The sequence below is a fragment of the Lissotriton helveticus genome, chromosome 11, assembly GCF_964261635.1.
Source record: "Lissotriton helveticus chromosome 11, aLisHel1.1, whole genome shotgun sequence".
Taxonomy (NCBI): domain Eukaryota; kingdom Metazoa; phylum Chordata; class Amphibia; order Caudata; family Salamandridae; genus Lissotriton; species Lissotriton helveticus.
In genome coordinates this window covers 648,564,961-648,592,495 of record NC_136072.1, presented here as the reverse complement: position 1 = coordinate 648,592,495, position 27,535 = coordinate 648,564,961, and the positions used below count along the sequence as shown (strand labels likewise).

General features: G+C 49.3%; 1 protein-coding gene across 8 annotated transcripts in view; it reads right to left on the bottom strand.

Moving 5' to 3' along the window:
- LOC144791723 (disintegrin and metalloproteinase domain-containing protein 9-like) overlaps positions 1-27,535 on the bottom strand; it is a 2,314,109-nt gene that overhangs the window by 802,784 nt on the left and 1,483,790 nt on the right. For all 8 annotated transcript variants that reach the window (XR_013602453.1, XR_013602452.1, XM_078666491.1 and 5 more), the window contains one exon: positions 11,422-11,605. Coding sequence is in view for 6 of the 8 variants with exons in the window: in XM_078666491.1 (XP_078522617.1) it covers positions 11,422-11,605 (184 nt within the window). In the remaining 2 variants the exon portion in view is untranslated. The remainder of the gene's footprint in view (positions 1-11,421; positions 11,606-27,535) is intronic.

Sequence of the window (27,535 nt, the reverse complement as noted above, 5' to 3'; positions counted from 1 at the left end):
CACACTGCACTCACTACTCTGCACACAGCACTCACTGCACTGCACTCACTACTCTGCACACTGCACTCACTACTTTGCACTCACTGCTCTGCACTGCACTCACTGCACTCACTACTCTGCACTGCACTCACTACTCTGCACTCTCTGCACACTGCACACACTACTCTGCACACACTACTCTGCACACTGCACTCACTACTCTGCACACTGCACTCACTACTCTGCACTCACTACTCTGCACACTGCACTCACTACTCTGCACACTGCACTCACTACTCTGCACACTGCACTCACTACTCTGCACTGCACTCACTACTCTGCACTGCACTCACTACTCTGCACTGCACTCACTACTCTGCACTGCACTCACTACTCTGCACTGCACTCACTACACTGCACTCACTACTCTGCACTGCACTCACTACTCTGCACTGCACTCACTACTCTGCACTCACTACTCTGCACTCACTACTCTGCACTCACTACGCACTCACTACTCTGCACTCACTACGCACTCACTACTCTGCACTCACTACGCACTCACTACTCTGCACTGCACTCACTACTGCACTCACTACTCACTACTGCACTCACTACTCTGCACTGCACTCACTACTCTGCACTGCACTCACTACTCTGCACTCTGCACTCACACTCTGCCAAGAAGCGACGTGGCCGCCCCCTCCTCTGGCGTTGGTAGGACGATCAAGGCACCCCACGGGACAGGTATTTCACAGCCCAAGACGGGAGGTCGGCAGCTCTTTGCACACACACCTGGGAAATGGAGTTTCCTCGTTCAATAGGCAAAGATACAGGACTCCACAGGGTGAAACATGGTAAATAAGTTTGAAAGTGCTCGCTCATACACACAAGAAACAGGAGTTAAGTACCACATAATCTCCGAGGAATCGGTGCAAGAACTTACTGGATGCCGTTCAAAACCCTCTAAATGATGTCGGCGTCCATTCCCCCCTCCCTCCCTCCCCATTTTCAATAAAGCCACGGATAGGGTCAAGAAAAAACACCCTCTGAGATGGAGACGTACACAAACACAAGCCGGATAACAAATTCAATTTTATAACGCTATAGTAAAGTTCCCGCCTGCACGGCTAATTCAGTGGCGGAGTTCCGAGAACTTAACACTGGGGAAATCCATTTTTGCGAAAATAATGGCACGTTAGAAACTGCCCCACAACAATAGGAAGATAAACAACACGGATGAACAAAAATGCAACCTAATAATCAAGCGTATACTCATGCGCCCTCCATCCCTCCCTAAATATACATCCCTTTAAGCGCGTGGAAAAATAACGCCGGGCACATAAACAGTAACATCCTGGACATAACTGCAATCCGGTTTATGGAAAAAGACCCACGGCTGTGAATCTCAAGAAAAGTTCAGGTGACCCCGTTTTCTGATCTTCGTAAATATAATTAAAGTACTTTTTGTGGCATTAATAAAGACTTATTTGTATAACATTTCCACTGCGCTGCAATTACCGAGACCTAATAAAAGGGGCCGGGCGCACACAAAGTGGCAATCGAAGTGTCACGCATTTAGCAATAGAATGTCACTAATGATTTAACTGAAAACAAACAAAATGTCACACGTAAGTAATGTGAAAAGTTAGCAGCTACATAATCGAATCGAGTTCGCGCTGTACAAAGCTGCAAAAGAAAACAAAATAGCGATAGCGTACCATCAAATCTAATTTCCGTAAACATGGAGGTTCGGTTAGAAACAGCCGGGAGTCTGGATGCTAACATGGAGCAGCAGGAACAAGAAGCCGCACCGCTGCCGACCGCGTTACGTGCGAAAATAGAACAGAATCGGCAGCGAGCGCTCATTCTCCGCCAGGCCTGGCTCTCCAGCCGGCCATACCCTGGCGCTTCAGAAGGTGAGAGCTCCGCCGTGAAAGCAAGGGTCTACGATTGTCAAGTAGCAGTTTCCTTGGCTGGCAGCAGTGATAAGGGAGACTTGCGTGCGCTCTAAATATTTACAAGTCACTCCTTGTTGTTTTATGTATTGCTAGGGCTACGCACGAGCATAGTTATGAAGCAAGAAACAACGGAATAAAATAAGCATTGACAAAATCCGCAGTAACAGTTGAGTCAACTGAAGTTGCATGCTGCAAACAGTACATAACCTACCTCTGTGAGGTCTCGAGAATGCAATCATTTTGAATCTGAAATGACGTTTTACCCAATGTTTACAGCATAGTGGGTTTTGATGAATATGTTTTACTGTTATAGTTGGCGCATCCACGACTCTGGGTGCTATCTTCGCACACAGAGACTGCTAGGTGGAGGAGGCTGCGACTTCTTGGGGCGGCTGTTGTTGTGAAATGGCCTAAAGAAAAGTGCCGCCATTTTCAGATTCGGGGGCGTGTTTTTTGCGCCCTGAGTGACAGACGACGTCACAGGGCTAAAGAATGCAAAAAATCACGCCCCCGAATCCGAAAAAGACGGAGCTTCTTTCGAGGGACGGCTCTCTCCTCCAATGGCTGGCCTCCTTTTAGGAAGCCAGCCAATGGTGGAGAGACAGAGCAGGGAGGCGGGTTCTGAAGCCACACTAGAGGACATTAATTCTCCGGACGGGAAGCTGCTTCGCAGCTTAACGGTCCCTCGACCTAAAAAACATCAATCAACTGGTGGTGGTTGTTGCTGAAGTCACAAGCAGTTTATTTTGTGTTAAACAGTGCATGACGAACGCAAAGTCTGTTTAGTGGAGACAGTTTAAAAAGTAAATAACATTGTAATAAAACTACCCACTAGGGACGGCTGCACTGGAGAAAGACAAAGAGCTGTTTCTCAGCATACAACGTGCTTGCTCTTCATTTTTTTTTTTTTTAAACCATTCTTTATTAAAGGAAATTTTCTTGACAATTTTTTCTCCCCACCCACCCCAATACAGGCAAGTTTACATCGAATTAATATCAAGATCTGCTTACATTTGAGTATACAAACAAAATGAAAAACTATAACAAGAAAAACCATACTGATAATACCATCTTGGCAATTAGAGACGTTACTGTTCTAGACATTCTATCCAATGCTTAAGTGGGTACCACATTTCTAATCCTTTCTTTTTCTTATTAATACCCTTCCTACTGTATATAGCTATTTCCAGGCTATAGGTTGATAGCAATCGCGCCCGCCATTGCTGGAAGGTCGGGGGATCGGAGTCTAGCCAAGAGGAAGCCAGACAGATTCTAAGCACTGCCATTGAAACAAACAAAAGTCCCTTTCTATTATCTACTTGAGTATCCCTATCTACCCCCATTAATATTTCTGCAGTTGTAATCTCTATCTGTGTCTCAAATATTTCTGAAAGAAAAGTAGAGATTTCTCGCATCTTGGGCATGATGTTCCTTTGCCTGTACTCCATTTTGCTAACTTATACGGGGTATAATATAAATGAAAAAAGGTTTTATAGAACTGAGCTTGCAATTTAGGAGACATTAATAGCGACTGAGAAAATTGAAATGCCTTCTGGATAGAGATAACTGGGGTACCGAGTTTGTTCTGCCAATTATATATATGTTTATCCAGGTCGTCGTGAAAACCAGTGATTAAAGTGTTATATAATGCCCCAATTTTTACTCTACTACAATGAATCAATGTTTCGATTAGCTCAATTCTCTGAAATACTACCCTGCCACCCCTCTTTTTTCAATATAAAGTCCCTAAACTGTAGATATTTAAAAAAGTCCTGGTGTTCTAAACCAAAGCCTACTGGTTCATACAAAGAGCCAAATTGGGATATGCCTAACCTGATCCACAAATCTTGGGGAGACTTTTATTGCAGATGAAGGTTGTATAATACGAGAACCGGCCTATCCCCAAATTTTTGCGAACCTGATTCCAGGCAGAGTAGATTCCTTTAAGGGTTTTGAAGTGCACTTTCTTAAAATGACAGTCATAGGTCAGTCGCCACAAATGATCAAACTGCTTTGCCAAGAATAAGTTCCTGAGGGGTTGGGACGGATCTTTCTAAAATATCCTCTTGGTTTGAAGTTAACAGCAATCTACTATATTTAAGGATTGACGCCCACCAATAGGCTTTGAGATTAGGAAGCGCAAGACCTCCTCTGTCTATCGGTAAGGTAATAAATCTATTGGCTCTGCGGGATCTTCCGTACCCCCATATAAAACGGGCAAAAATACCATCTATTTCTTTAAATATCAGTGGGTCAAAGTTTAAACAGATTGTACGGAAAAAATATAGAAATTTAGGAAAAAATAACATTTTAATTAGATTGCATCTTCCTATGATTAAGTGTAGATTATGCAACTTTCTTAAGCTTTTTTCCGTTTGTTTCATTTGTGGATTCACGTTAAGTTTTACCAGGTTGTTTAGGTTAGAAGTGAAATTAACGCCAAGATACATCGCCTTATCCATCACCCTTTCATCTTGAAAGTTACATTTGCTATTAATTATAATCTGGGTTTTGTTCTGATTTAGTTTGTATTAAGAAATTTCGCCGAAGGTTTTTGCCTCTTGTTCCATTGCGTTAACTGCTGCATTTGGATTGGTTGTGCCTATTGCAATGTCATCGGTGTATGCCAAGGACTTGGTTTCACCATTGGGAGTCTTCATTGACGTTATAGAAGAATTCATTTCTAACCTAAGGATGAAAGGGTCAATAAATATGGTGAATAGCAAAGACGAACAAGGGCAACCCTGCCTAGTCCCTCTGGATACTTTAATGGTGTCAGTGGTTTCACCATTTATCAAGACCACTGCTTCTGGGTTGGCATACATCATGTGGACCGCGCTGATGAATACTTCCCCTATTCCACTCCTTGACATAGTAGTCCATAGAAATTTCCAGGAGACCCTATCAAAAGCTTTTTCGGCGTCTAAAAGTATTAGTGCCATAGTGTGAGAAGTTGGCCTGATATATGATGCTCACTAGTTCTAGTGATCACCTTGTATCAGTCCAAACAACCCTTATGGTGATTGGTTGTAAGTCAACCTTATAGACCAGCTATCCTTATGGTAGCATGGACAAAGCAGTCTTAGGCTAAACTCTTTTGGCATGTGAAGCCAGCTGTTTTACCACAATATAACCCCTTGAATACCAAGTGAAAGGACACCACACAGGTTGTTATGAAAATAAACAGTATATTTATTAATAACAACACCTCTGAACTCTTTATGAGGTCAGAGGGCTAAGCACATGACAATCTCTTACGAAAAATACCACAAGTTGCACGAAATTACAATGGTGCCCTAGGCGCACGACAAACCATATACTAAGTAAGTGGAATGTGAAGGTCGATAAAAGGAATGGAGCTGTCCAGAGGCTGTAGGATCGATGGGACCACGCTATACTAACTTCAGGTAAGTAATAGGAGGCCCACGGAACGCGTGTGCAGAGTGTGAACTCGTAACGCGAGATGCGTAACAACGTCTACGGACAGTACAGTTCAAGTTAAAGGTGAGTACGGACAACCCTGACTAGGTAGGACTAAAACGACTGTGGAACTGGACACTAGGACAGTTAAACTACCTTGGGCACCGAAATGCTCTTGTTACCTCACCCACGGGCCGCGGGTGCATAGGTGTCAAAGTGCGTCGGGTTCTCGCGTTGAAGTCAATGGAGCCTGAAAGAAATGATGCTGCAGGCGACCAGGAGGAAGATGTCCGGTGCAATCCAAGGGTGGATTGTTGAAGGAGACCTGAAAGCAGAGGGGACAATATTCACAGTCACTAGCCAGGGACTGGAGTGGAACCAGGAAGGAACCAGATGTCGTTGTCGCGATCAGGTGAAGAGTGGACGCTTGACTCTGCAGCCACGTGGACCAGGAGGTGTCTTCAACGACCAGGATGGAGGCACGAGCTGTCCCACGCAGGCTCTCGCTGTCGGCGGTGTCGGATCCGGGATTGGACTCAACAGGCCTTGGCAAAGGCAACCCACGCGGTGAGTGAAGAAAGCGTCTGGTGCGGACTAGGAGAGTCCGGGGTGCCCCTCTTTTGGAAGGGAGCAAGGGCCAGTCTGGAGCAACCAGACCAGCAGTGAAGATTCAAAGGTTCGTCGTCTAGGAGGCCACTAGCCAGCCGGCAAGTGACCAGACAACGCGTCGAGTAGCAACAAAGCAGAAGGGCCCCACGCAGATCTCGTGGATGCTGGAGGGCTGATCTTCGGTGCAGTAGCTGCTCAGGGCTGGGGCTTCTCAGTCCCCAAAGCACTTGGTCGAGTTTACCTCGGAAGTCGTGCTGGAAGCGAAGTGCAGGTTCGTTCAAGATGGCCGGTCCCACGTGTCTCGTCGCACCCACGGGTCTCAGCTTTGCTGCAGATGTAGGTAGAGGTCGGAGAGGTCTGGGAATCCGGGTCTCGTCGGGCTCTGAAGTCTGGATCCTCGAGGGAAGACGACAAAGTGAAGCCGCTGGACGCTTGATGGTGCCTGCAGTTGCAGGGTGGACACTCCTTGTCCACAAGGGAGATTCTTCAGTCTTCTGTGGAGCAGAACGTCGAAGGCCAGAGTTTCTTCTTGTTGAATAGTTCAGGATAATCTAATTTGGAATGGGACCAGCTCCTACCTTTATTCTCCTAAAGGGGGCTTCACTACTGACTAGGTCCCTCCCCAGGAAGGGGGGTGGCTACACCCCCTATCCTTTGTCTGGTTTCCTGCCAGAGCTGGGGCTGGGATGCCCCAGCAACTGGTTTGAACCGGTGTATGCACAGGGCACCTTGTGTGCCCCAGGCATGTCTCATTCCTTTCAGGCCTCCCTACCTCAATACACAAAATCCTGTCTGGGGTGGTGCTAGCACCTCCCAAGGCAGGAAACCCTGTGTCCAAGCCATCCTCGCTGGAAGGACTCCCAGCAGCAGGAGGTCAGACTTGTGTCTGTGGTGGCAGCATCCATTTTGTGATGCTGAGGCTCGAGTTAACTTTAACCGGGGTTCACAGTTACATACATGTCGTGTCCCTCTAGAAGGGTGGAATGCTACCCCCGTTGCCAGAATTGGCGAGGGGGTAGTATTCCAAATCGTATGACACCTTACTCGACATGTTTTGATAATGTTATACCAGAGTTAGGATTTAACCGCGAGGTTGATAATGCACTTAAGAGTATATGGTATAGTGTTATCATGGAACAGCTATTAGGACTTGGTTCCGCAAGCTGCAAACGGGCTCAGCTCATGCCAGAGCACCATCTCACATAATTCCAAGCACTCTGCCTTCAGGATTGATAAGGCCTTCTATAGGAGTGACTGATAGGAATATATGTGTCCGTTTTAGGGTTAGATATAGGTATACTATATCTACAGCAAAGGGTGTTTACACCACCTTGCCCCAGCTGTCATGCAGCCAGTTGTGTCAGATTTAGATGGCCAGCCAGGGGTGGCATAATATATGCTTCAGCCCCTGGTAGGCCCTGGGTACACCTATGCCCTGTGTACAGGGACTGATAAGGTGGCCCAGTACCAATTGGTAAATGCACCTAAAGTACATGGTTTTCAATTTAGAGAGAGAACAGCTAGGCTGTGGGTCTGATTAGCAGGCCCACAGCCAGGGAAAGTCGTAAACCAGTGAAGCAAAAAGCAAAAATCTGGGGTGACCATAGGATTGCAGACCCCACTCTCCTACACATAGGGTCTCCTGTTACGTCTGCTATGTCAAAGAGTGTAATCACCCTCTGGATGTGATCGGTGGTGGATATACCTGGGACGAATCCTTGCTGCCTGACGGAGATGATTTTATGAATTACTGGGGCTAGTCTGCTAGTGAGTAATTTAGAATATATTTTGGTATCACTATTTATCAAAGTAATAGGGCGATAGGCCCCTAGTTCTGTTGGATCTTTATTCTTTTTTGGGAAGACAATGATCTTAGCCCGAACCCAGGATTCAGGTGGTCGTCCACCCTGGAAGACATGGTTCACCAACTTAGTTAGAATTTGTTGGACCCGGCCTCATGGCGTGGTCCTACCCCTCCCGCATGGCGGGCCCAGGACGACATCGGCCCTCCACCCAGCATCGGGCAGCCCTTTTGCCCGACACTGCACGCCCCAACATTGCTGGTCCGGTCACCATCCCGGACCCCCCCCTGCCGGCCTGGCCCCATGGTGGGCCCCTCACGACCTAAGCACGAGGCCGCGCCCGACTCCATCTTGGGCCCACCACGTCACGACCATGTGGCTCCGGCCCCGGCCCAGGCCCAGCGAAGCCCAGACATCGAGGCGCCAAGATCTACCCAGGTGGTCGAGTGGCCACTCGACAGATCCCGGAGGAGGGGAGTTTCGATGACCCTCCAACCGTCCCCGGACGCCTGGTATCGATCGCCCCCGGCATCCCTGTGTGCTGGCCCCACCCCCCTGCTGGGTGTCTGGACACCATCTTCCCGGCCCCTCTGACCCCCAGGCGCGAGGGTCCGGACATCAAAGGACTCCAGTCCTATATCTGGGCCAGCCCCGGAGTAGGGCGCCAGTTGTATCCTCGACTGGAAATCCCTGCTGACGCTGTCACGGCCGACCCCAGAAGAACTCATTTCCTGTAACCTGAAGAGAACCTGAGAGCCTGCTGGCGCTGCCGCGGCCCACCTTTGCCGAACCATCTTGAGAGCCTGCTGGCGCTGCCGCGGCCCACCTTTGCCGAACCACCTTGAGAGCCTGCTGGCGCTGCCGCGGCCCACCTTTGCCGAACCATCTTGAGAGCCTGCTGGCGCTGCCGCGGCCCACCTGTGCCGAACCATCTTGAGAGCCTGCTGGCGCTGCCGCGGCCCACCTTTGCCGAATCATCTTGAGAGCCTGCTGGCGCTGCCGCGGCCCCCCTTTGCCGAACCATCTTGAGAGCCGGCTGGCGCTGCCGCGGCTCAACCTCTCGGAACCCCCGGCTCGAGGATTGAGAGCTGTGCGCAGGGTATCCCTTCATACACCCCAACCGAGACTGTCCCGCTTCCCTGACCCCCCTTTTACGAGACTTTACAGACCCCTCGGTCTACTTGTACATATCGCTGGGAACCAGCGGCCTTTATTTCCTGATAAAGCTTACGAACTCGACCTCTGGTGTGGTGTCCATTTTGTAGTGTGTGGTTACTCTGCTGTGCGATCTTAGGAGAGGGCCCTCACTCAGGAGGCCTCTCAGTAACGCTCGGCTACTTCTTTACGGAGAGGTGGACCTAGGGGTGGTCAGTCAGATATCTTCTGCCTCCCCCAAGGTCGCCTTTCTAACAGAATTTCTTTTAATTGTTTGTTAAATCTAACATAAAATTCCACTGGGATTCCATCTAGGCCCGTTGCGTTGCCGGGTGGGAGGCTATTAATGGACAAAAGTATTTCGACCCATTGTGGTGCCCCAGCGAGGGTATCTTTATCAGTTTGGGGTAGTTGTGCCCCAGTAACGAGATCCAAATAATTATCTATTTTAGACTGACTCTTTCCCGACTCAGTGTATAGATCCTCATAATATTTATGAAATGCGTCTCTAATCTCTTTAGAGTCACAGGTAAACCCATTGATGGGGTCTCAAATCTTTTTCATTGTATTATCGCTATTCTGCTGTCTTGTACAGACTGCCAATTGATGTCCAACCTTGCTCTTCAATGCTTATGATTCAATAGAAACCGAAAGTCAGAATGCCGTCTATTTCTGCAGCCAGCCTCTTAGCTTTGAGAAGTAAACAACCAGTGGCTGATACTGGAGGAGGTGGAGTCATCACAAAGCTGGCCAATACCCACTCCTTCCTTCAACTTATCGGTCTGCTCCACTTGGCCCTTTGAATGAAAGGAGTACTGCTGATCCTCCCCTGGGCCACAGCAGAAAATGCCCAAATGGAAACCTATTCATTACCGAGGAAAGACGGAGGGGTCTCACTGATGCGCAAGTGAAAGAGTTAACAGCACTCCCAGGGAATGAGGTATTGGCTGGCTGAATACAACCATGGTAACCCAGCAGCAGCACAATAATAAATAGTAATAACAAATCACTAAAAACTCAGTACTGTTCACTACCAGCAAAAACTCTGACATTGGATGAAAACTTGATGCGATAAATCCGGGCAGGAGGCTCCTAGGAGGCTGCAGCTCTTGTAACATGGCTGGAGGAGAGCAGAAAGAGGAGTGGGAGGGGCTGCAATGCTTCATGCCGTCTTACAAACAGGACCAATTCCCCCCTAAAGGAAGCCCAACATGAAACCAACATCCTAACTAAAAAGCTCAAATGATGGTGGAAATTAAAAAGTGCAAAAGGCTTAAAATAAAATACAAGCAAAGGAACAGGAGGCACAGCATGGGAGGCAGCACTAACACAACTGTGGCATTAAGAGGAGGTGGAAGGGAGGAATGCTATATTTACATGTAAGCAGCATAGGCTTCAAAGCTGAACACAGGCAACCAACGAACAGATAAAGAACCATAGCGGAATGAGACAGTACTTAGTCTCTGCTGTTTGGGAGGAACAGAAGAGAAAAGGAGGGACAAAGAAGCCGATCTGACCACTGGCAAGCAAGGCTTTTTAAAGGACACTAATACAAACAAATCAAAAGCAAGTGGATGGTTTTAATCCCTTCCGTGCGGGGCTGTTTCCCCCGCTGTGCTGGGGGCGGGCGCGTACAGCGCCCCGGTGCTCATGACGAGGTCAGCTCGTCATGAGCTACAGCGCTCCGGTGCTCATGGCGAGCTGAACCAGTCATGGTCACACCCGTTCCCATGGAACGTTCAGCACAGCAGGGGAATCAGCCCAGCGTGCGAGCATTCCACGCAACGGGCGCGGTCATGACGACCTCAGCTCGTCATGAGCACCGGAGCACAGTAGCTCATGACGAGCTGACCTCGTCATGAGCACCCAAAGGGTTAATCCCACAAGAGAAGTATACTAAAGTAAACAAAAGGTCGTATGCTTACGCTCAACCTAAAAAGGAGTCTCCCCATGTATTCAGTGGAATGATACAACACAGTCATTAGAATAGTGCAGATAGCCATTGAATTAGAAGCAGATAACTGAGATAGACAACAAAGCCATCTAATCATGAGCAAGGGGCTGACCCAAGTCTACTCCATGTATATGTTATGTATTATAAACAATAGGTCTGCCTAGCAGCTGAGACCTACAAATAAATGATTGAAAAACAGTGTTGCGATGTTGTTATGTATTTCATTTAATTGTGCTATTAACACTCTGTTATGCTAGGCAACTTTAATTTATATAAAGGTAGACAATTCACAACTTAATAAAACACATTACGGTTCACAAAACAGGTCTTAACAGACTGTATGTAGCTAGTTAGGACATATTTGTGATGACTTTTTTTTTACACTTAATCATATTTGGAACTTTGACGATATTGAAGTTGCTGCTCTAAGCAATTGTACCTTATCTGCAACTGCATAACATGTACCCAGCATTGTTTTTGAGCAGGCATATTTGCTGATATTTCTAAGCAAAAGTAAGGATTTTAACATTGATGTTTTTACCTTCCCTGCACCACATCTTGCTCCAGTTGGCACAAAGCCAAGGTCTTCAAGACCTTCTCCAAAGTTGGAATCCACGCCCCAACACCAGGTGCTTCCAAGAGGAGTCTGAATGATAGATGTATAATCATTGAACAGATGTAGCTCTTCCACGTTTTGACACTGCACTCGTCCACACAAGGCATTCCTGTAAGAGAGCACTCCTTTTTAAATAACCTAAAATCTGTACCATATTGTAAAATACCCATTACTTTCCTGTATACTTTATTAAACGTTCCTTACAGTCATGAAAAAGCAACAAGGTGAACCATATGTAACTTTTTTTTATTACAGTCTGTGAACTAAAAAAGGCTAAAATAAATAAAAATGCATAGTTTCTTTTTTATAAATGAATGACACTTATTAATTTTTCTTTGACACAAATTAAGTAAGATAATAGAAATGAAAGATGCAACACTACATATTCTGCAAAGAACCACTTTACTATTTTCCAATAAATGTATTCTCTGTAAAAGTACAGTATAATAGATTTAAGAAGATATAGGATGGTAAAATGTGCTTCTTATTTCTCCTTTGGCCCAAATACTACAGCCAATATACAAAAAAATATATACATTAACTCATTTTATACCATCAAAACACATTCTCAGCTTGGTTGGGTTCGAAAATGCTTTCGCATGAAACCTAATACATTTGCTTATCTTCCGTTTCTAATAGGCTTAACAAAATACACAGTTGCTACCCAGACACTGGAGCATCATAATATATCAAACACCCGTCTAACTGGTAAAGAATACAATAAAGCTGCCACAGTGGCCATGGGTTTTGTGGCCTCCTTGGAGCTACCATAGTCTGGCTAATGCCAGTAAGTAGAAAACAGTCTTATCAGTGTAATCTGGGTTGGCTGATCTCTTTTTTTATTTTTTTTTATTGAGCTTGACAAAAATAAGCATATAGAACAATAAAGTAATACGTCGCGCATATCTTAAACAGACATAAAGACTTCGTAAAATCCCGGACATATGCATTGAAGAAAAAAAAAAAGATCGACAGAGATAGGTCAAGAACAAAAACAAAATAACACACAAAAAAAGAAAAAATTGCCATGCAGGGAATTCTATCAATTACTTACACTGCTCAAAAATACAATTCTGCTTTTCATTGCTCAACTGGGGCCCAGATCTTATGGCCGAACTCGCACCTCCTTCTACACCGCCTTAAATAAACTGAAGACTCTAAATTATAAAGAGCGTGGATCGGGGATCTCCAATTAAAAATCGTGGGTGCTTCAGGACTAAGCCATTCTGACGTAATACATAAGCGGATTAAAGACATAGTATGTACAAAAAGGCAGAAACATGCCTCGGTCTTTCAAGTGGAGCAGTGCTTTCACACCCCAATATCACCATCTATGAAGATAAACTCACAGGAATATTGAGCGTGGAAATTATAAAGCCTTCTACATCAGATAGAAACACCCCCAGCTTTGGACACGAAAAAAACATATGAATTTCATTGGCGGCTAGGAGCCCACATCTGGGACAGCAGTGACCCTTATTGCCCCCCATTTTGAAATTTTTGCAGGGGTATATTACAGATCTAACAATGCCATATAGATTTGGATATGTAGGCTTCGGGACCCTAAAGCAAAGCTTGCCAATTCCAAAGCCAGGCTTACATCCGCCCCAGTCTTAACCAACTTGGCCTCCCATTTGGTATTCTGTAAAGCCAGATTGTATGAAACACCGGATAACAAATGCTGATAGACTGTTCCAATTCAAGACCTCCTTTGAATTAGTTTGAATAGCATGATCTTATCAAGCAGAGTAGGGACTTATAGTTGCATTTTATCTATAAAGCTTCTGATATGCAAGTATTTAAAAAAATCATGAGTATCAAGATGGAACTTATCCTTTAAAAAGGAGAAGGGGGCAGTTTGTCCACCAGAGCCTAGGTCACCGATGACTCCCAACCCCAACGACAGCCACCTAAAGGTGATCTGATCTTGAAATATCGCTGGTAGAAGTCGGGCTGCATTTGAGGTGGTGTAAAAATTGATATTAGAGATTGGCCATTTGCGACCAACCTTGCGCCAGACTGAGAACATGGCCCCAATAATCTTAAACACTTATTTTTTTATAGTAGCTTGACTCCAAAATCCGGATCAAGACCCCATTGGCGGCCTCCCCCAACACTAATTCGTAAATAGTAGGTCTACTAGAGATTGGGACCTTCGCCCTGTGACCAAGCAATGGCACGCCCAGATGTTGGAGCATAGTGGACCAATAATAAAATAAAAGATTCGGAACTGACCAGCCGCCACGATCTCTTCAAAGGCACATCCATTTCGAAGCCCTGCGTGGACGACGATATCCCCAAAGAAATCTGGGACAGGCCCTTTCGGCTCTGGCAAGGCTTGGTTGTGGAAATTCCACTGGAATAGTCTTGAATAAGTACAAAAACTTTGGGAGGACCAACATTTTAAGGATATTACTGTCAGGCTCCATCTTCTGGTCACCTCGGGGCTGTGCTGAATGACCTATAATTTCCCCTACACAACTCCCCCAGAGTCTGAAGTACAAATACAGACTGCTAGGAAAGTCCCGCAGGGGAAGGAAAGGAAGGGGACAGCGGGGAGGGAGATCTGAAACGAGAATAGCAGACAATTAGAATAAACCCCCCCACACTTCCAGTATAGAACCATCCTCTCTCTTAGCTGTCTGAAGTTCTTTGTTATCTTAACACCCCTACCTGAAAAGGAAAATACAGCGGACCTTAAACCTAGGAGAAGAGATGTGGGGTGGTATCAGGGCTTGTAACCAACTGCAGAGGAAGACACAATACATACAATGTAACTGTTATTACATTGTTAGCTAGACTACATTACAGGCATTCCGTCAACATACCAACATACCAATCAAACCATGAATGTTCTCATTTCTGTGGTTTACACCAATCCCTCTGATATGCAACCCCACTATCGTCTCTCCTGAGTTGGGGTGAAAAGAGAGACAAAACGTTGTGGAGACAAATCATAAAAGCTCAGCAGGCAAGGTTAATATCCTCTTAACGACGTCTGCTGAACCTGCACCGTTCCAGAAATCCACAGGCGTCTAGCAACTCTAGACTGACACAGGAGCAATGTATTTAGCAAAAGAACCTGTGAGCTGTTTGAGCCCAAACTGTAGTATTCATCGTTTTTAAGGCCTCGTATTAGGCTAAACAGAGCCTTACTCAAACGTCTTTCCCCAACAGCTTGTATAGCTCGGTATTTACTTTCTCCCTGCAATAAGACGGCGAACGCGCGTCTCTTCCAACAGGAAGAAAGTGATCAGATAAATGAGGAAGCTTTCGTTATGTTCCTTAGAACACACAGACCGCGTGTTTGTAATCCGAAGCCTTACGGAATTTGTACCCAACCCAGAGCGGGGTACCAGCGGTCCAAGATGTGCAACAAACAAGAAGGGTCTTACCGGAGTTCCGAATACCAACCCTCTCGGTCACTTGGCGAAATAATCGTCAATGCCCGTGTCTTCCGCGGTGTCTTTATTTCCCGGAAAGGCGTGGCGTGCGTCATGTACGTATCGTATCGCACGGAACGCTGGGAATTGTAGTATCGATAGCGTTGCGGTCTCTCTCGTAACGCTGCTGCGGTCCGCGGGTGAGAGAAACCATGACAATTACAGCGGTCATATAACGAAAAGTGCAGATTTCCAGCCTTCCTAATTTGGAATTAACTGATGCAATAACCAGAAGAATATTCAGATCTGGGATATTGGCAACTTGGGCGGTGATTTTAACCCCTAAGTATGTGGCTACTTGAACCGTTGGAGCTTGAGAGGGGCCCATAGTGGAAGTTTGGATGACCTGGGTTTTGGTGACGTTAAGCTTGTAGCCATACAACCGGCCAAATTGACCGGCTAAGATTTTTAAGGCAGCAAAGGCAGAATCAACATCCCTGGTTAGGACTACAATGTCATCCGCAAAGGCCAGCGCTTTGTACTCTAAAGCATTGACCCTTACAGGTAAAATATCCAGAATGCCTTCGATCTTGCTGCGAAAGAGATCAATGTAGAGAGCAAAAAGCAGGGGCGAGCAAGGACCTGCCTAGTGCCCCTGCTGATGTTAAATGACGTTGACAAAAGACCATTAACGAGCAGGGTAGCTGCTGGAGAAATATAAAGTGATTGAACAGCCTGAATAAACTTAGGGCTAAAGCCTTTTCAACAGAGAACTTCCCATAAGAAGTCACAGGTGACTCTGTTGAACGCCTTCTTGGCGTCCAACAGGATCGCACCGAGGGGAGCATCGGTTACTTGGGCCAAGTCAAAGAATGCAATGACCCGGCAGACGTGATCGGCCATGTGCCTGCCTGGAATAAAGCCATGTTGGGGTAGTCAAACCAATGGGGTGATTACCCGAGCCAATCTAGTAGATAACATTTTAGAATAGATTTTAGTGTCTGTGTTAATGAGGGAAATGGGTCGGAAGGAAGAAGGGTCCAGCTCTGGCTTATCCTTCTTCCTGAAGAGAACGATCGTGGTATTGCGCCACGAATCCGGAAACCTACCCCCCTGTGCCGCCGTAAACACTAATAAGAGATCCTGACGAATCTCTGAGCAAAACTTCCTATAAAATTCCAGTGGGATAGCATCAGGGCCCGCGGCCTTGCCATTAGCCAGGGATTTGATTGCTAACTCAACCTTCTCCCACTCTAATGGAGCTGACAGATCTTCATTCTGCTGAGTTGTAACTTGAAGTGTATGAATGTCCTGAAAAATAGTCCCGGGCCTCACCCTTAATTCCATGACCCAAATTCTCCAAAGTATAAAGTGTCTTATAAAACTCAAGAGAAACACCCATAAACCCCTCCTGTGTATCATGAACATGACCCTGATGATCTTGGATTTTGTTGATGCGACTGGCCAAACTCTTCCGCTGAAGTCGTTTGGCTAAGATTTTGCCAGATTTTTTCACCAAATTCATAAACCATTGTCCGATACTGCAAAAACGTATCCGCCAAGTCCTGCCCAAATAATTCTAAAAGTTTAGACTTAATTATAGCAACACATTGTTGAATTTGACCTATATCCAGACCCTCCTTAATCGTACGCATTAGTTGGACCTCTGCAACCCTGAGCTCCTCAATACCCCCCTTAATTCGCTCTTGCATGGTTTTACGTCGAAAGGCTGAAAAGCTCTCAGTCTCCCCCCGAACTGCGGCTTTAAGTGTATCCCACACTATACCACTAGAGGCAGTACCCCTATTAATATTTTAAAACTCAATTAACCAGTTCCTCATGTGTCCCTGATAATCCTGCTCCAATAATAATTTTCTTTCAAATGTCCAAACTCTAGGGGCACTAGGCCTACCGATAAAGGGACATTCTACGATCAGTGGGTTGTGATCCGACAAGATTCTTTGAGGGACTGAGATGAAAGCCTCCTCTGCAACCTGGTCCTGGTTTTCTCCTTTGCCCCAAATACTACAGCCAATATTCAAAAAAATATATACATTAACTAATTTTATACCATCAAAACACATTCTCAGCTTGGTTGGGCTCGAAAATGCTTACGCATGAAACCTAAAATATTTGCTTATCTTCCGTTTCTAATAGGCTTAACAAAATACACAGTTACTACCCAGACACCGGAGCATCATAATATATCAAACACCCGTCTAACTGCGGGGGCGTGGCTTCGCGGGCGAAGATGGTGGACGCCGCCTTCTAGAGCTCCCACCAGCCCGACATCCATCCGTCGATTTATCCTGGCTCCCGGACCCGACCTGCAGCTCACACCTGGGGTGATTGTGCCGGACAGCGGGGGGCATCATCCGGTGCAGAGTGTGGTGTTCCCGGGCCCTCTGAAGCGGAGATAGCGGCAGAAGCGGCCTAGTCCCGGCGAGTGCAGCCGGGGCCTCAATTTTGGCACCTCCCGGACAGGGGATCTTCGTGCGGGCCGGCCGCACTAACGTATGCTCCTGGCCCGGAGCCCCTGATCGGCGGCGGAGCTGTGGGGGATACATCTGAGCTGTCCCTTGCTAAGCCTGTGACGGCCCGTGCAGCGGGGATGCCTGAAGAGAGCTGCGGCCTACACAGAGACCGAGAGACCAGGACCTCGAGTTTGGAGGCTCCCGGCTACGAGGAGTGGAGTCCGGTGGCGGCCTTGCCCCATGAGCTTGGCATAGCGCTGCGGCGTTTCCTTGGACCACGGGCCGGTGGACGGCCAGAAGATCCGGCAGGTGTGCCACCCGAGCCCTGGGAGTCCCTGCAGCAGTGCTGATGGTGACGACGAGAGGGAAGTGAGTGATTCCCGGGGCCCATACTGTGTGTGTGCTGCAGCGCCCGAGGGCTACCCAGTGTGATTGGACTGTGCAGTGAGGGGGCCCCAGTAGTCCTGGGCTGGCAGCCGTTCGCTGGGTGGCCTGGAGAGGAGCCACGAGGCCCCCCTGTGGAGCAGCATCCAGACCAGGGGTCCTACAGCGCAGAGACAGGATCCGGCCGAGGCCACAGTGTGCACCTTGGACGGGAGGGCGGAACTGTATAAGGACCCGGGGTGCCCCTCAGCAAAAGACAACGACAGTATGGGGGAGCTGTGAACCCGAGGGCAGGAGAGACCTTCGAGTGGTGTTACCTTGGTCATTATTGGTGGTGCGGGGTGTCTGCACTGCGGCAACTTGCTACCACTTTGAAGACAGCCTCCCAGTGCGCCTCAGACATGACCAGGGGCGGAGGGGGCAGCGGGGCCGCCAAACAGGGGCCCATTGATAAATTCACCGGGCCGAGTGGGGGGCCCGGAGCATCTGGAGGCGGTCAAGGGACGGGGCCAGACAATGCAGCGCTCATGGCAACAATTACTCAATCCAGGGACATGCTGGACGCCAAAATCCGAGCGGTTGGGGCCGACGTGACCCTGCTGCGCCAGGACCTGCGCAATGCGGTGACACGTATCACAGAGGCAGAATCCAGAATCTCGGTTGTGGAGGACGACGTGGGGGCCCTAAAGCAGAAACTGGCGGCGATGGAAAACATCCAAAAAGGCCTTGCGCTCCTAGTGGAGGATGCCGAAGGGCGCGCGCGCAGGAATAACCTTCGCTTTGTGGGCTTTCCCGAAGGATGTAAGAAAGGGAATATGGAACGCTTCTTGTCCCAGTGGCTGGAGAGCTGGCTCCCTCCGGATGTTCTATCGCGCTGTTTCGTGATAGAGCGCGCACATAGAGCCCTGACGCAGAAGCCACCTGCGGGGGAGCGGCCGAGGCCGGTGATAGCAAAAATTCTGAATTTCCACGATAGAGACACTATTCTACGAGAAGCGAGGGCGAAGGACTCTCTTCTATTTGAGAGTCAGAAGATCATGATCTTTCCAGACTATACTAGAATAGTGCAACAACAACGACACTCATTTATAGCTGCCAAGGCAAAATTGCGAGGTCTGAAGATCCAATACTCCTTACTTTATCCGGTCAGATGAGACAGTGAGAGTCAGGCCGCATGCCCAGCCGGGCCTGAACCTGGGTCAGTCGAGGGACCCATCGCAGGAGCGGGATGACCAGAGTGTCCGGGGCAAGAGGAACAGAAGATCTAGATCGCGGAAGCGCTCCTCTTCTCATAGTGGAAAACAAGATGGCGCACTTACTGACTCTGCCCACTCCAGAACCGATAATTGAGGAACTTCAGGGGGGCGAGTTTGTCTGCAGATATCACAGGCTCCCGCTGGGGGGAGTTGCATAGCTGTGATTTGCTGAGCTGACAATTGAACACTGAGCGTATGGCCGCCGCTCGCTTTACATACTGGTGATTGTGTGAGGCGGCGGGGTGGGGTTCGGGGTGCTATTATGCAGGGGCTTCTTGCCCCCTACGCGGGTGGGAGTTGGCGGGGGGGGGGTTCTTTTGATTGAGTGGGTAGTTGGGATCCATTGGTATGGTTGGCCTTGGGCGCTCTGTTTTGGGCCTGAGGTTGCCCATGCCGCGACAGATACTTCAGAGTTCTATGAGGTATAGGGGTGGGGGGCAGGGGAAGAGGGATAGGGAGTCGAGGGGAATGTTCTGGGGGGAGTGGGTGGGGGGGGTTAGGGGTGGTTGGTGCACGTGATTTCTAATGCCTTGCTACTGACTGTGCTGTGCGCCTGGGCCTGGTGCTGGGTGCTTTTGTGTTGTGTCCCATTGGATCATGGCTGATGCATCAATTCCGGGGCTCCCCAGGGAGTCCATGCGCATACGGAGTTGGAATGTTAGAGGGATGCTGGATAAAATCAAGAGGGGGTGATTTTGAGGTGGGGGAAGAGGGAGGCAGCAGATGTCTTACTGCTACAAGAGACACACATGATGGGGACGAAAGTGCTTAGCCTGCAGGGATTTGGTTACCAACAGGTTTTCCATGCTGGGTTTTCCAGGGGTTCCAGGGGGGTCGCCATCTTGGTCCATCGCAGGTTGGCTTACATTCATGAGCGGCAGTGGATAGACCCGCAGGGCCGGTACTTTTTTGTAAAAGGAATGGTGGGTACGGAATCCGTTGTGTTTGGGAGTATCTATGCCCCTCCCCCTTTGCAGTGGTCCCTGGCTGAGAGGTTGTTTGCGGTGTGGGCGGAAATCCCAGAGTCCCTAGCAGTGTTGGGAGGAGATTGGAATGATGTGATGGATGTGTGCATGGACCGTCGGCGACCGAGGGAGACGCTGACTGCTGCTGCCCCTACCCGGCTGAGTGCGATGGTAGAAGGGTTGGGCTGGGTGGATGTCTGGCGACACATGCATGCTAAGGCCCGAGAGTATACCTATGTTTCTGCTGTGCATGGTTCCTTTTCACGGCTGGACTATGTTTTTGTGCCCTGTGCGTGTCTGAGTAGAGTGCGGGAGGCGGGTATCCTGCCCAGGGGGTTGTCTGACCATTCCCCGGTGGCCGTGGAGGTTGAATTGCATAGGAAGAGACAACCGTTTAGATGGAGGATGTCTTCGTGGCACCTTCAGCAACCCGATTATGTACAGCACATGCGGGGTGCGATCGCCCATTATTGGCGAGAAAACCTAGTGGCGAACATGGACGTGACGGTGGTCTGGGAAGCCATGAAGCCCACCTTGAGGGGAATTGACAGCGTGGTGCGCAGCGGCCCGTCGCCGACGTCGGGAGGCCATAGTTGCGGCAGCGGCGCAGGTGGTAATTCTGGAGCGGCAGTGTCAGGGAGAGGGAGATGATGTGGCAGTGCGGCTGCTCCTGCAGGCGCAACAGTCCTATGCGTCCATGTTGATTGATGAGGCCAGACAGGCGTGGCTGGCCACGCGGAGTAGAGTATATCAGTGGGGAAACAAGTCTTGTACTATACTCCAGAGGCTGTGTCAACGTACCCTGCAGCCACTTACCCTACCTGGACTCACGGATGGGGATGGTGTCGCTATAGCAACCAGAAAGGCAGTCTTTAAAGTAAGAAGTCTGAGAGGATAGTTATGAAGTGCTCAACGGGAGCACACATAAGGTAAGAACCAAGTTCAAGTCACACTGAGGCATTACGAAGGGAACAGGTGAAACAAGATGAGTAATGCCCTTAAGAAAGTGATTTACAACAGGCGACTTGAAAAAATAAAGCTGATCAGGAAGCCTAAGAAAGGCTGAAATGGCTGAGAAGTAGGCCTTTAGAGTGCCCAGATCAGAGCCCTGCAGGGCCAAAGACAGAAGGAACAAGAGAACCTCAGAAAAAGGGTCAGAAAGGGGATCCACAACCTTTGCTGTGCACCATGCCACAAATGTGTTCCCTTCTGCAGTGGTAAACCGTCTTAATGGAGGGACGCCATAACATTACAGACTTCAGGAGGAAAGTCGAAGGCTGTCAACAGTTGCGGCTCAATCTCCACGCAAGGAGGTGGAGACTGGACAGGTTCGGGTGGAGGACCATCCCCTGCTGCTGCGAAAGAAGATCCTCCCAAAGAGGCAGTCGGATTGGAGGATCGATGGCCATGTGTAACAACTCGGGATACCAGCCTCTTCGTGCTCAATCCGGAGCGACAATGAGGACTTAGGCCCTGTCGCGTTTGATCTTCTTCAGCACTCTGGGCAGAAGTGGTATAGGCGGAAAGGCCTATAGAAGACCGAAACTCCACTCTCGACGAAAAGCCTTGAAAATTTAAACATGCAGAATTAATGACATTGCGCATTCACTCCTATGTGAACACCCGAGGGGCGCTGGTAAGGAAAAATGGGAGGGGAGCACAGTAAATTGAAAGTGCTCATGGCCCACCCTGAACAGCAGGTAACGCCGGTGGGCCGACAGGGCGGGGATGTGAAAGTAAGCATCCTGCAAGTCCAATGCTACCATCCAGTCTCCAGGGTCTAGGGCAGACAGAACGTGAGCTAGCATCAACATTTTGAACTTCTCCTTCCGAAAGAAGCGATTCACTTTCCTGAGATCCAAGAACGGACGCAGGCCTTTGTCCTTCTTGGGCACCAGAAAGTAGTGGAAATAGCAACCAATACCTACTTCTGGGGCAGGATCCCGCTCGATGGCCAAGAAAGCCCTAACTTCAAAATGCGATGCAAGGTGCGCTACGAAATTCGTTTTATTTATTAAATTGTTTACTTACCTCACATTATCCATATTCCAGTGTTTAGCACCTCCCACCCTGCCCCTACCCCGCCCCGCCTTTCTGCCCCACGGAACTCCCTCCAAGGGCCGCCGCTGCTCTCAGGTCTGGGCCTGCTAACGGTACAGAATCCCCAGACAGACATTTGCACTGCCGATGTTGCAGGATAGAAGCAGGGGCATCCACTGACCACTACATGAGCCCGGAAAAAGAAGTGGCAGTGCATTGGCTGGGACTGAAGCCTGCTGGGCCCAGCCAGCCGAACTCCCTGCTGTTGTATACATGGTGGAGCTAATCGGTGGTCTGCTGGGCTATCTGAGTACTGACGTGTATATATCCCAGGCTGCCTTGCGGACCCAAGGTCGACACTTTCTGCCCACGTAGCCACTGCATGCCGTGGCTGTAACACCGGAAGGTGCCTGGCGACATCGGCCGAGGGAGTGGTCCTGATGGGCAGGCAGAAGACATTGGGCTGTTGGAGGCAAAGCCCAGGAAAAGGGGCGACCTGTCCTAGGCTCGAGTAGATTGGGAATGCCTGGCCCCGTGGCTGACGTCTGGAACCCAAGAAGAGGAAACAGACTAGCCAGAGTGCCGGAGGGGGCTGGGCGCAAATGGGCCCCAAGGGAAGGCCCTGTGAGCTGGTCCTACAACTGTCCAACATCGCCTTTGAGCTGGGACAGTAGCGACAACCTAAAAACGGAGGCGCGTTATTACAGGCACCAGACCCGGCTTCGGTGTGGGATGCCAGATCTGCCTGCTACAGGCGGTCTCCTCTTGCCTGTGGGCCTCAGCCGTTGGTCGAGTCAGAGTGGCTGAGTGTGCGACCGGTGAGTTCTGCATCCTTCTTCCGCCCCCCACTCCCTGGAAAGACTGTGGTCTCTTTGGCGGGGACGGGATTCCATCGAGCTGCTGCGCCTACAAACATGGACGTCGGGAGCAGTATGGCCTGGCAGCGGGTGGCCCTGGAGCCACGAGGTGACACGGCCTAGGGAGAAGCCTGTCCGGGCCTGCAGGAGTGACTGGGTGCTGTTCCCTGAGGAGGGGCTTGTGAGGATATTTGCTGAACAGTGAGGGAAATCCTAAGGGCCCCACAGAGGATTTTACAGAGGCCTGGTTGGTAACTACGCTCCTCTTAACTTAAGACATTCCAGCACTAACCGAGGCTTGCTACCAGGAGACGCTGTGGGGGGGAACCCTGCAACACCGGAGGTACTCTGCTGGGTGTAGCGTGCTCATGCCAGTGAGGAAAGACATAGGCTCTGCAGCGGAACGGCCCTGTTGACAGTGCTCCTGGAGCTGGGCAGGCACCACCAAAAAGGACGGTGCGGTCTCGGCCCCAACCCTACAACCATATTTTTGAGGGCTGGCTGGGTGCGGAGTGGTGGTGCGACGGGCCAGCTGGGGCAAGAAGACTACTGAAAGACACCGCTCCTGCGTCACGGAAATTAGTCTGTGAATACTACTGAGGATGGTGTAGCTGGGACGGATTAACATAATACAATGGGCTGCACGAAGGGAAAACAGCTTGACCATGGATTCGCAGGTGCCACCAACTGGACGAGCGGATGACTCACCTCCCACGTCTACGGAAGACATTGTGCCCCCCAAAATGGAATGAAATAAGCCCACCCCATTTATTGAACAGTGGCTGCGTACAGTGGTGTCCCCTGAAGATCTTACGGCATTGTTGAGTGTTGAAAGAGTGCATAGAGTTCTCACTAGAAGTCGTCCACCAGGAGCATCACCCAGACCGATCGTGGCTCGGATCCTCAACTATAAGGACAGAGATTCCCTCCTCCGCAAAGCACAAGAAAATGCTCCCATACAATACGAGAACTTCAGAATCTATATGTTCCCAGATTACACTGTATATATCCAGCACCAGTGGACCTCCTACCAAGGGGTCAAGAAACATTTGCAACAGCTCAACCTCAAATACATCCTGCTGTTCCCAGCTCGCCGCAAAATCATGCACGAGCGTATGAGTCACTTCTTTGACAACCTTAAAGCGGTGTGGTCCTGGATTGAGGATAATTCCCAGATCTCACAATCCTGGAAGAGCACAAACACCCGCCCACACAATATCCATGGCGAAAACTAGTTCGGCAGTGGCACTTGAAGCAACCACGCCGAGATGGCCAGTCAATGCCCACCCAGGAACAGTCGCTAGAGGATAGACGTGCAGCACTTCAGACTGCAGCACATTACGGGACACGAGGTCACCTGCTTAGGATGAGACATTGCAAAAACAACTGATGATGGACGGAGCGCTGAAAGATTTCAGACACTCACCCCCAGTCACAGATCTGGGTTGAATCCATCATCGTTCTTTAGCTCAATTCACCAACCCAGTTTATACTCTGCTATATGCAAATCAGTCACGACCCTGTACCTCATGGGATTAGTCCAGCTCGAACTGCCAAGCCATGTATTCCCTGGACCGGAAACAAGCATCCTGGTACCGGTTTCAGGCTAACAGCCATCATCAGCCAGGCTAGCTTGAATCCAGTGGCAGAGTGAGCAAGGGACCCACGTCTGAGCATATCCTGCCAACTTAGGGCAAACAAAGCAAACACAAGTATATGATGTTATGTTATGTTTATTTGTACAGCGCACAGCTGCCCCAGCGAAGGGGCGTCCTGGCGCTTTGACGAGGCAAACACAACACAACGCTAAAAGAATCAGAAAAGAGAGGAAGAAGATCAGGGAACTAAAATAAAAAAGTCTTGACAGCCCGTCTAAACTGAAGAAGGTCGTCAATCGCCCGGATGTGTGGAGGGAGAGAATTCCACCACATAGCCGCTCGCACACGGAAAGAGCGACCACCCGCTCTGGCCAGTCTGAAACGAGGAAAACACCGCCAGATTCTGACCTAAAGATCTAAGGGTGCGCGGGGGAACATACGGTGTCAGCAAGTTCTCCAAGATTTGAGGAGACATACCTTTAAGGATTTTAAATGCCAGGCAAAGAACCTTGAATTTAATCCTTTGGGGTATGGGGAGCCAATGGAGCGAGTGCAGGGATTTAGAAACCAAACACCTCCTTGGCAGACCAACCACCACTCTGGCTGCAGCATTTTGAACTCGCTGCAGCCGGTGAGTTCAGCCTGATTGACCCCTGCTAACAGCGAGCTGGCATAGTCCAGCCGGGACAGCACTGATGCTTGAACCACCAGTTGCCTGGTTGATGCATCAAAAAATTTAAGGATTGGTCTGAGCCCTCTAATGATGCCATAGCAAGAAGCTGCCACCTTCTTGGTATGGCAGATGAAACCAAGAGTCGGGTCCAGCCACACCCCTAGATTTTTTATCTCCGATGCTGGGAGAGGGGTCACACCTAATTCAGAGGGCCACCACTTGTCACCCCACAAGGCCACCTGCTTACCGACCACCATAACCTCAGTCTTCTTGGTATTTAACTGGAGACAGTTGGAATTCATCCAGTTAGCCACTGCCCGTAGCCCGTCACAAAACCTGGGAGCCTCCACATCTGAGTCCCCACTCAGCGTAACCGCCAGCTGCGTGTCATCGGCATATGAGACCATTGTCAAGCCCCATTGCTTGACGACAGCAGCCAGCGGCCTCAAGTAGAGATTGAAAAGAGTGGGACTCAGCGATGAACCCTGTGGGACCCCCAGGGTTAACAGGTAAGATTTAGATTTGCCGGGCGGAATCCCAACCTGGAATGATCTTTCCGTCAGGAAGGATCGAAACCAGCATAAGGCGGAGCCCGTGACACCCACTTCCTCAAGTCGCTGCAGCAGGATTCTGTGCGAGACCGTGTCGAACGCGGCACTAAGATCTAATAACAGAAGTGCCGCCGTCCAACCCGTATCAAGCACCGACCGCAGATGCTCGACCATAGAAAGCAGGGCCGTCTCCGTACTATGGCCCGGGCGGAATCCGTTCTGAGTAGGGTCCAGAATGTTAGCCCTAGAGAGATGGTCTGTAAGGATGCCGTTCACATGGGCCTCAGCGATTTTCGTGGCCCAAGGAAGCAAGGAAATGGGGCGGTAGTTCTCGGGTTTAAGGGGGTCAAGGGTAGCCTTCTTCAAAATAGGCGTGACTACGGCCTGCTTCCACCTAATGGGAACAATCCCAGATAAAAGTGACAGATTGATCAATGAAAGCACCGGGTACGGCATAGCGGCGCCATGATCTTAAGCTGAGCCGGTTTCATCGGATCTACCGGAGATCCTGACTTAATTTTAAGGCTTAACGAACCAAAAGCCTCCATGGACACAGAGGGCAGAATAGTAAGGCACTCACTGTCACTAAGCACACAGCTGACCCGATCAGGAGGAGAGGAGGCCATCACGAAAGTCCGATAGATGGACGAACTTTCTCAAGAAAGAAGGAGGCCAAAGTCTCACAATGCGAATCCGAGCATATCTCCACCGCCATAGTCCTCTTGGCCATCAGGTCCTTTAATACTTTAAAAATGAGATTCGTAGGATTTGCACTATTCTGAAACTCTTGAGCGTAAAAAGCTGCTCGTGTCCTACACACCGCTCTATGGTAGATTTTCGTTTTAGCAAGATAACTTGCTTTCAATACAGGATCAAACGATTTTCTCCATAGTCTCTCAGCCTGTCTACAGGCTCTTTTGAGAGACGCCAAAGCACCATCGTACCATGGGCTTGGCTCTTTTGGACGGCACTTGGACCATGACACAGGGATCAGCAGGTCCAAAGCCCGGGAGATACACTCACAAAAGGAGTCGTATCCATGGTCAACATCAATGAGAGGGCCTAACGGTGTCTCCTCTAACAGCTGATAAAAATCCTCCAGATGGAGGAGCTTAGCGGGCATCCGTGATGGTCGCGTGAGCACAGCGCTCTCCGGACCCCCGCCACTCCCGGCATAATATCCTGAAAATATCCTGGATTCTCAAAGGGATTATTGAAGAGGAACCTGGGCTGAACTCAATACTGGTTTCGGACTTTGAATTGGACCAGGGGCACCGAAGATACGTCGACTCGAACTTCCCGAGGCCCGCCTTGGGACACACCCGGGACTTGGCGAGGCTCTGATGCCGTGTCTGAGTTGAACAACAGCGGCAGTGGGATTCGACTTCTGGGTCCCCCTTTTAACTTTCGGTTTCGATTCTCACTCTGACTACGTCTCTTTACCGATGTGTCTGGCCGGTGGCTGATCCAACAACGAAGAAGTGTACGGGAGCCTTTCGCTCGATTTGGATTTGTCCGGGCCGTCTCCCACCTTGACTTGCCCCCGCTGGTGATTTTTGGACGGTGGCACCCTGTTTTTCAGCGGCCATTTTCACCAGGTCGCGAGGGTCCCTCGGGGGCTCATTCTCCACCATGTCTGGCAGAGGGGACCAAGAGAGACGGAAGACCAAGACTCCCCTTCGTGGGGGCCCGGTCCAGTCTAACGTCATGGACCAGTATACCCAGTCTAAATTGTCCCAGGGTGCCGTCATACCTACCCCGAGTGCAATGGGGGACCCGATGGCTACTTCGGCGGAGTTATCCCTACAGGACGTCATGGGCGCCATCTCTAACATGAAGGAGACTATCGGCCAGCAAT